The sequence below is a fragment of the Orycteropus afer genome, unplaced genomic scaffold (genome assembly GCF_000298275.1).
Source record: "Orycteropus afer afer isolate SDZICR_OR568_19922 unplaced genomic scaffold, OryAfe1.0 scaffold01111, whole genome shotgun sequence".
In the NCBI taxonomy this organism is placed as follows: domain Eukaryota; kingdom Metazoa; phylum Chordata; class Mammalia; order Tubulidentata; family Orycteropodidae; genus Orycteropus; species Orycteropus afer.
Genome location: NW_006922698.1, coordinates 35,607 through 46,100, shown reverse-complemented (window position 1 = coordinate 46,100; position 10,494 = coordinate 35,607). Strand labels below are relative to the sequence as shown.

General features: G+C 46.1%; 1 protein-coding gene across 1 annotated transcript in view; it reads right to left on the bottom strand.

The window, feature by feature from the left end:
• Nucleotides 1–10,494, bottom strand: part of LOC103212805 (small G protein signaling modulator 1-like) — a gene marked incomplete at its 5' end in the record, with an annotated part of 72,773 nt that overhangs the window by 33,907 nt on the left and 28,372 nt on the right. Inside the window, 5 exon segments of the mRNA XM_007958741.1 lie at nt 3,750–3,874; nt 4,727–5,308; nt 7,418–7,486; nt 9,159–9,341; nt 9,808–9,936. Of these exon segments, the coding sequence (XP_007956932.1) occupies nt 3,750–3,874; nt 4,727–5,308; nt 7,418–7,486; nt 9,159–9,341; nt 9,808–9,936 (1,088 nt within the window).

Here is a 10,494-nt window from a genome sequence, read left to right as displayed (position 1 = left end):
CAGAGCAAATTCATTTTCCATACAGCAGTTCATACACATTTTGTTTCATGACATTGATTGCAATCCCCACAATTTAACAGCTGTCTTCCCGCATCCTCCCTGTGGTTACCTTTTCCCTGTGTCCTTCTTTCCTATGCATTCCTGCCCCCTGAGCTGTCTCCCTGTGTAAATACTGTTCTTCTGATCTCCCACAGTTGATTGTTCTAAGGAGTATACCTGCCTGGTATAAATATTCACCTTACATGTCTGTATTTTGTTTGGGTGGAAACCACGGGAATGAGTTCAATTCCAGGCCTGAGGGTGACTATGGGCCATGGTCATGAAGAGAATGGACTGCCCTTCTGCCTGTTTATGGCATAGGAAGAAATCATGGAAGACCTTACAGTGGTGGTGACCTTCATGATGAACTTTGACAGAATTAGGAGAAACTGAAGAAACTATTTATCATAGAAATTAATAGCCTACCCCCTGGAGTCAGGCTATCTACCTTCAGGTATTACCTCTGCCATTTCTTATGAGGTTTATGACTTTGTGCATATCACTTACTTCTCTGTGCCTCAGTCTACTCTTCTGTAAAAGGGGTTACTAATAGTACCTTCATCCCTCAGCTGGACCAATCCCCCAGCCTCCTGCCTGCATCTCCATCTCCAGTCTCACTGCCATCAAACATTCTACATGCAGCCACAAGGACCTTCCTAAAGCCCGCTGGAGGAGGCCATGTACACGCTCTCAAACCTTCACTAGCTCCCTGCTGTGTGCAGGATGCTGGCCAAACTCAGTTACTGGGGGTACAAGGCCATTCACAGTCTCCTCCAAATGTGCCCCTATGGCCTCATCCATCACTTCCCAGCACCTTTCCACCATCTCCAGATGCACTGAGATATTCATCTGCGCACAAATTAATCACACAGTCATGGCTCTGGGGCTTTGCACTAGCCATTCTCCTTCTGGAATTCCCATTTGCCCCCAAGTTATAACAGCTAATATTTACTGACCATTCACTGTATACTTGGCTCACTTGATATCCACTGTTAGTTAATTCTCAAAATACTGATATAAGTACTATTATTATCCCATTTTACAGAAAAGCAGACTGAGGCACAGAGAAGTAAGTGATATGCACAAAGTCATAAACCTCATAAGAAATGGTAGAGGTAATGTCTGAAGGCAGGTAGCCTGACTCCTGGGGGTAGGTTGTTAATTTCTATGATAAATGGTTTCTTCAGTTTCTCCTAATTCTGTCAAAGCTCATCATGAAGGTCATCACCTCTGTAAGGTCTTCCATGATTTCTCCCTATGCCATAAACAGGCAAAAAGCAGTCCACTCTCCAAGACCATGGCCCAGAGTCACCCTTCAGGCCTGGAATTGAACTCATTCCCGTGGTTTCCACCCAAACAAAATACAGACATGTAAGGTGAATATTTATACCAGGCAGGTGCACTCCTTAGAAGAATCAACTGTGGGAGATCAGAAGGACAGTATTTACACAGGGAGACAGCTCAGGGGGCAGGAATGCATAGGAAAGAAGGACACAGGGAAAAGGTAACCACAGGGAGGATGCGGGAAGACAGCTGTTACATTGTGGGGATTGCAATCAATGTCATGAAACAAAATGTGTATGAACTGCTGTATGGAAAATGAATTTGCTCTGGAAACTTTCACCCAAATAACAATTTAGAATAGTAATAGTAATTTAAAAAATCAAGGTCAGTGACCTTGGTAATTTATTTTACTTAAAAAAAAAAAAAAAGTCAGTCCACTCTTCCTTCTTCCCCAGCACTTTTTCATTGTGCCCTAACACACTACATTATAGTTAGTTCTATTTGTATCCACTCGACTGGATTTTGAGTAGTAGTGTGATTGCTTGGGAGACTGTAAGGCAACCCAGTGAAAAGGTGGTTCTTATGAAAAAGAAGAAGTTACAGGCAGAGGTCAGCAAATGTTTCCTGTAAAGGTCCAGGACATAGTTATTTTTGGCTTTGTGGGCCACATGTTCTGTGGAACTACTAAGTTCCACAAAAGCAATCACAGGCAATAAGCAAATGAATGGGCATGGCTGTGTTCTAATAAAGTTTTATTTACAAAAACAAGCAGTGAGCAGGTTTTGACCCAAGGGCCACCGTTTGCTGACCTCTGACATGTTAGAATAACATGTCTTGGCATGGAAAGAAGTTCAGAACATACTGTTGATTGTGAACAGCAAGTTGCAGAAAAAACACAGTATAATTCTACTTAGGTAAAAATTTTTAAAAATTAAAAACTCATGTGCGTTCATATTACAGGAAGTCCCCAACTTGCAACGTGTTTGATATACAATGAACTGCACTTAGAACCATCTGTTTGGGTTTTGTTTTGGTACTTCTTATCACTAGCAATATGTAGTATATACAATGTTGCAGTGTGCAATTTACTGATGCTATCATCCTCAAATGTTCACTCACAGATTTTCAAAGATTGAATTTATAAAAGGCAATAATAATGAACATTTTTTTAAGAGGTATTCAGTTTATGTCAGAGCCCATTTATGTCAGAGTTATCAGAACAGAACTTTGTCATAAGTTAGGGACTACCTACCTATTCTTCATTTATTGACTATATCATTATTCAACATTTTCCATTTAAGACAGCAGTGAAAAATCTGCTATTGGACAATTCTGCGCATCAACTACATAAATTTCACAGCACTTAACACCCAGGTGCTATGTGAAAGTAATGCTGGCTGTCATGGTTAAGGTTATGTATCAACTTGGCTGGGTCATGATTCTTAGTAGTTGGGCAGTTACGTATTGATGTAATTTGGCAGTTGTGTAATGATGTGATTTGGCAGTTCTGTAATGATGTAGTCATCCTCCATTTTCACATAATGCCAATTTTCACACCACAATCTGGTCTTTGGAACCTAGCCATGTTGGTCAGTGAGGAGTAGGTGCATATAACTTTGAAGGACATACACTAAATTGCTAGTTATTTCTGGGCAAGTTCCATTCATGGGTAGAGATGGAAGAAGAAATTTCTCTGTATAACTTATGGACTTCTAAGTTCCTTGATTGATTTAGGTTTTTCAATAAGTATGGGTTAGTTTCATATATTAAAAAAATACCAAGAGAAATGTATAAATGAAAAGTAGTAAATAGCCCTAGATCTTGGCTTAAAGAAAAAAGAAAACAAACAAATAAGAAAGGGACACAGATTCTGGAGCTAGGCAGATGTGAGCTCAAATTCCTGCCCAGCCACTGCCCAGAAGAGGAACTCTGAACAATATGCTAGCTCCTGTGTCTCTATTTCCTCACCTATTTAAACAAAACAAAACAGTCATTTTGGAATTGACTGTCATGGTGATCCCATGTGTGTCAGAGAAGAACTGCACTTCACAGGGTTTTCAATGGCTTATTTTTCAGATGTGGACTTCCGAGGTGCCTCTGGGTAGATTTGAACTGCCAACCTTTTGGTTAATGGACAAACACTTAACTGTTGGTGTCACCTGGAGACTCCCACCTATACCTCATAGGGCTATCATGAGGACTCAATGAGCTGATGATAGCAAAGAGCTTAGGATAGTGCCTGGTATACAAAAAGTGCTTAATAAATGCTATTATTATCATTTATTACTATTGCCATTTTATTACCAACGTAGGCTGAAATAAGATTGAGTGGGCACAGTGCCAGCTGCAGAGGCTGCAGTTCCAACAGGTCCCTGTAGCCCCCGCCAGCCACCTCCACTCTCCCCACAACAAATGCCCCCAGATACCTGCACATGATGTTACGAAGCTTCTCCAGGTTGGCGGGTGTGAAGTACCAGTAGTTGCGGTCGCACCGCTGCACGTCCTTCTCGATGCGGTGCAGGTTCACTGTGTACATGTCCAGCAGCTCCGGCTGCCAGTCCCCGGGAAGGGAAGAAAAGCACAATGACATCTCGACTCCTCACACAGGCAGAGATCCTGTCACCTCCTCCTGACCTTCTCTCGCTGTCCCAGAAAGAATATATCCTCTACCTGAACCAGCCAGGTGTTTGGTTTTGGTTGTATTATTATTTTTTTTAATAGGGAAGCCTCGTTTCTTTGTATGATGAACATTCTTTTTATATGTTTTCTTTGTAAAATAAAATTTCGACCCATAGTCACCCCAGGTATAGAGCAGAACTGTGTTCTCGTAGGGTTTGTGAGGCTGTAATCTTTTAGACCACCACTCATCTGTCAGTTTGTCACACTGTGGTGGCTTGCATGCTGCCGTGAGGCTGGAGGATATGCCACTGGTATTTCAAATACCAGCAGGCTCACCCTTGGTGGACAGGTTTCAGCCAGGCTTCCAGACTAAGAAAGACTCGGAAAAAGGAAGAGGCCATCCACTTCTCCAAGAACTGGCCAGCGAAAACCTTATGAATAGCCGTGAAACACTGTCTGATATAGTACTGGAAAACTTTAAGCTGGCACAGGATCAGGCAGTGTTCAGTTCTGTTGTACGTAGGGTGGCTACAAGTCAGAACCGACTTGACAGCACCTTACAACAACTACCACCACCACCTTTTGGAAGCAGATGGATCACCAGGCCTGCCTTCTGAGGCCCCCTGGGTGGATTTGAACTCCCAACCTTTTGGCTAACACTCACATGCTTAACTGTTTGTGCCACCCAGTGTCTCTGCATAAGGAAGGGAGCTTTGTAGCACATCCTAACCCTCCCATGACTGCAGGTAAGAAAACTGAGTGGCGGAGACTCCTGGGGACTTACGGAGTAGGTGACGCCGCTGGAGGATACGGGGGATGCCTCGTTGGTGGCAGAAGTGGTCGCGACCAGAGCAGGGAAGAGGCTTTCCATCTCGGGCTCCTCTGAGAGGCTGTCCTCGCTGTCCGCCTGGCTGCACTTCTCGGCCTCGCTGCTGCCCCAGCCCTCCATCCCGATACCCTCCTTGTCGGGCAGGGCCACATCCATGCTGCGGGTGATGGACATGAACTCGTCCATGCTCTCATTGGCGAGGAGGTCACTCTCCAGACTGTCCTGCACAGCCAGCTCCTCCCGGGGGGCCTCGTCCCGGGAAGTGGTGGCCTCGCTGCTCTGTCCGTCATCCATGCTGCTGTCCCTGGGGCGCAGCACCAGGGGTGCATTCCGATGGGCATCCATGACGCTGTCTTCTGTGCTCAGGCTGGGCTCTGAGTGCTCCGAGAGGCCCGAGGAGAAGTTGTGGGAGGAAGGGTGGCCAGAGTCTGGGGAGCATGTGCCGTTCACCAGGTTCCCATTGGGGATCTTGGGCTGCTTCCCCTCCAACCTGCCTTCTGCCTCCACCTGCTCCACTTCGTCCACGGACTCAAACACCTGAGGACAAGGTGCACAGAGAGAATGGCCTCAGATGCCCTAAATGTCCATCAATAAAAAACAACAGTTGCTGCCAAGTTGATTCTGACTCAGGGCAACCCCATGTGTGCCAGAGGAACACTGTGCTCCATGGGGCTGTCAATGCTGATTTGTCAGAAGCAGAAGGCCAGGCCTTTCGTCTGAGGGGCCTGTGGGTGGACATGAGCCTCCAACCTTTCGGTTAGCAGCTGTGAGTGTTAACTGTTTGCACCATCCAGGGACTCCTTTCTATCAACAAGGATTGGTTCACAAGTGGAACACGCAAGCAGCGCAATGCTAAATAGTTAGTAAAGAGAGCGAGGCAGGACCAGATGTAATACAGGCTCCCATTTGTGAAAAACAAAGAGTAAGTTATATGCTTGTGTACAGAGAGAATAATCCAGAAAGAAACAAGAAAGCATGCCATTGGCTGAGAGGCAGTACTAGAGAATTGGAATGGGAGCCAAAAAACTTCTCATACAAGTTTTATCGTGTTCATACAATTATTTTCAAGTAAAAATTAGTTAACTACCTAAGAAGAGCATATTATACCCATCCTTGTTGACTACTACGGGACCATTTTCAAAAGCAGTTAAATGTTTACTATATGAAATACTATATGAAAAATCTCCAAGATACATTTTTTAAATGTCATTTTGTCCAGCAAGAAGACACAGTAGAAGACTGCATTTCAAAGTCACCTGAATATTTGCTCTCAGTATGGTTACTACCAACTTGATTTACTTTTAATTTCATGTGTTTCTGTTTTTTTTTTCTTCCAATTGTGATATGGGAAGAAATTATGGAGAAGTTCAATATTGTAAGTTATGACAAGGCCAGGGATCAACTCTCACCTTTCTTCTGAGGGACCCCCCGAGTGGATTTGAACCACCAACCTTTTGGTTAGTAGTCAAGCACTTAGCCAGGTGAGCCACCCAGGACTCTACTTTCTTTTTAATAGTTATAAATCACGTAAGAAATTTGTCTAAAGCCAAAGTCAAAACTAGAAACAAGGTGTTTTCTCAGAAACTATAGCATCTATCCTGCTGCCTCTTCCATAGATAACAGTTTTAATTCTTTTCTGGTTTATCCTTTTATTATTTTTTTTTTTAAAAAAGAGTTGCAAATATACACTTACATCCTTATTCCTGATTTCTGCATTAAAAGTGTCATGCTATGCACATTTTTCTGGACTTTGCCTTTTTTGTTTTGTTTTGTTTTGTTTAACACTGAGTGTGGTTAAGTTAACATCTGTTTCCACTGGGCGAAAAAGAAAGTTACTGAACAATAAATATGATGGCATTTCTGTAGGAACTTTTAAAAGGCTATCAAACATTGCTCTATGTTATCTATACATTACTGTGCATGTGTGTAAAGGGATACAGACCGGCCTGGAAGGATATACAGCACATTGAACATAGGCGTTATGTCGAGGGAGGACAGTTGGGGATGAGACCAGCTGCCGTCGAGTCGATTCTGACTCATGGTAACGCCATGCATGTCAGAGTAGAACTAGGCTCTATAGGGTTTCAATGGCTGATTTCTTGGAAGTAAGTTGCCAGGCCTTTCGTCCTGAGGGGCCTCTGGGTGAATATGAACCACCAGCCTTTCGACTAGCAGTCTAGCCCCCCACGGACACCTTGTTGGGGACTGTTGTTACTGCCGTATGCCATTGAGTTGATTCTGACTCACGACAACCCTATATGACAGAGTAGAACTGCCTCACTGGGTTCTCTAGGCTGTGTTCTTTATGGGAGCAGAAAACCAGGTCTTTTCTCTCACAGAACCACCTGTGGGTTCAAACCGTTGACCTCTGGGTTAGCAGCTGAGCCCTCGAGCATTTTATTACCAGGGCTCGTAAGTTGAGGATTGTTGTGGGATGGTCAAAGCTGATTTCAGCTTTCTCTGCAATGCCTTATTTTTTACAGGGATAACAGATTGACAAATTACTTACCTAACAAAATCTATTTGTAAAGGCTAGTAGAAAAAGGTAAAACAAATAAACCAAAAATCCACATGTAGATGCTGCATATCCAGTCCCATGACCCTAGAGGCTGGAGAGGGGGCGGGCAGGGCAGGGCTTGGGCTCACCTGTGTGCTGCTGCTGGAGTCACTCTGCAGGCGGATGTTCTGGCGGCCAGAACTACAGCTCTGGGAGGACTGAGACAAGAGCGAGCAGGAGCTTGTCAGCTTGACAGGAGCTTGTCAAGAGGAGCAGGAGGTGAGCCACAGCCTGGCTCGGGGCCTGACCCCACCCACGAGTCAGGAAGCCTGGTTGTGTAACTTAGGCAAGTCCCTTCTCTGGGCTTCAGCTCCCTCTCTGACAGATGAAAGGGTAGGATTCACGCCCTGCTCCCTAGAGCCTCCCTGGAAGCCATGTCAGCCACTGGGCCACCACCTGCCACTCCTGCAACTACAGCACCCCACCTGTAATGCTCTGTACTTTTCACCTCTGGCTAATATTTCAGTTCAAGTAAGAGTAACAGGTTGCATTAATGGCCCATTCATTACCTCCTCCACCCCTACATGCTTTTTTTTTTTTTTTTTATATATTTTATTTCTGTTGTTGTTGGAAATATGCACAGAATGTACACCAATTCAACAACTTCCCCATGTGCAATTCAGGGACATTAATGGCTTCTTCAAGTTGTGCAGCCTTTCTCACCCTCCTCTTCTGAACCGTTCCTCCTCCACTAACATAAACTCATGGTCCCCTAAGCTTCCTATCTAACCTTTCGACTGCTCTTATCAATTTGATCCTCTATAATTAGATCTTAAAACGGCCCAATGCTCAAGGCAGACATTCTTCCCAGTTAAACGGAATTGTTTGCTTTAAAGAAGATCTCAGGGGCTACTTTTGGTTGAAGGTTTAGAGATTATCTCAGGGCAACAATTTCGGGGGTTCCATTGCCCTATAACCTTATAGCCCCTGTCCTTCTGTTGCTGGGTTTGGCTGTGGGACTTGCTTCAGCCAAAGGCATGTTAGCAACTTGACACAAGCAGTGGCTTGAGAAATGCTTGTGTATTTCTGCATTCTCTCTTTATCCCCTCGTTTTTCACCATGAAAACAGGCCCAGATTAACCCACTACGGGTTAAGATGCATGGAGCAGAACAAGTCATCCCAACCCTGGGAGCCCTATCAAGATCAACGAGCCACTTAGTCGACCTGCCGCTGCTGACAACAAGGCAGGTGCAGGGTGAGCCCCACCCGGCCCAGCACAGAGCAGAACTGCGAAGCTGACCCGCAGACTCAAATGTTTACTGTTGGAAGTCACTGACTTTCGGTGGTTGTTCCTTATGCAGCCTGACTGTGGCCACTGATCGCTGATACGTAACCAGTGAAGAGGACTGATTTTTTTCCTGAGCTTCTCCTTGGGAAAACTGGAGGCTGTCAGAGGACGGGCATGTCTGCCTTGGTCCCTGGAGCATCCCTGACCCCAAGCACAGTACCTGGCACATAATCGGTACCCAAGGGCCATGTGTTGAGTAAATGGAGGCCAGGCACTGTACCAGGCACTTTATACCTGCTGTCTCATTTGATCTGCATATAATCTCCTCTCTATATATGATTATTTGCATTTTATAGATGAAGAAACTAAGGCCCTGAAGTAAAGGAACTTGACTGAGAACCCAGAGCCAGGAGATGGCAGAGCTGGAGTACAAAACTAGGTCTGACTCCAAAGTCACCCCTTCCCCCAGCCCCTAGAAGAAGCCAGCAGTTAGACTCTGCCTTAATGCTGCAGCCACCCCCTCCTCATCACCCTTACACTGGCCCAGTGAAGCAGATCCTGGCCTTCAATGTCGTCTTACTCCCAGGCGAGTGCCCATCACCTCATTGCTGATGGTGGAATCCCGGTGCATCATCCGGTGCAGATGGCTGTCCAGGCTGGCCCCTGACGAGCATTTGGCAAGAGCAGCTGCGTGGGACTCGCGCTCCCTCTGCCTCACGATAGCCTCGCAGCCCAGCCACTCAGCCATGGTCTGTGCACAGCAGGTGTGAACCTGCTCATCCACCTGCAGGGCAGATGAGATGAAGAATTTCCCAAGGGTGTGGGTCCTGGGCAGAGCCAGCCCTACCAGAAACTGGGGTCCCAGAGCCCTGGCAGAACCAGCTCTACCAGAAAGAGGGGGCCTCAAAGCCCCAGCAATGCCAACCCTACCAGGAAAAGGGGATCCCTGAGCCCAGCAACACCCATCCAACATTTAGGCAGTTAAGGTCCAAGAGGCATTAACTGAGCACCTACTGTGTACAGGCCCTGACTAGGCCCTGGGGGATACTCAAAAGGGAGCCAGGATGCTTCTTTTTTGCTCTTTTCAAAATAAAAAGCTTAATTTAAAAAAAAGAAAAACATAGGTGTGGCTTGGGCTGTACTTCTTCCTGCCCCACTTTTGTCCGACATGGGACCAGAGTTCCCCTCGCCTCTCAGTGTCCAGCTCCACCAGTTGCCCATGACCCCAGTGCCCACTGGGGGCAACCAACCTCCTTCCTCTCTGCAGCTGACATTCCAAACTGGTAGTGGCCCAGGAGGAAGGGCCACACGGCCTTGCGGATCACGGGCTGGATGCCCCCGTAGTAGATTAGACGCAGCAGTTCCTGCTCAGCGTAACTCTGTGGTGGGCGAGGAGGCAAAGGGCGTGGTCAACAAAAAATGTGTGTGGGGGGTGGACTCTGTGACCCAGCAGCCCCTCCCCTCAGACCCACCTTCGGAGAGCCTGGTGTGAATGAGTGAAGACACACGGACCTGGATACCCACCAAGGCACCATGTGAACAAACAAGCACCTGGCAACTCCCAACTGCCCACCAATGGAGAAACATTGCACGTCCACACGGGAACACCACCCAGAAGTTAAAGAAAAAAACAAAACCCAGAAACCCACAGGAGGTACATCTGGAAGGATCTATGCAGAAAGATGTCCAATGTGCATGGGTAAGTGAAAAAAGCAAGAGGCAGAACATACCTAATATGAACTCATTTTTGAGTTTTTTAAAAAAGAAAAGGCTAGTAGCTATCACGAGTGCCTGGATGGTGCAAATGTTTAACGAGCTCAGCTGTTAACACAAAGGCTGGTGGTTTGAGTCCACCCAGAGGCCCCTCAGAGGACAGGCTTGGCAGTCTCCTTCCAAAAACCAGCTACTGGAGCTGACAAGGGGCAAGGTTATGGTCA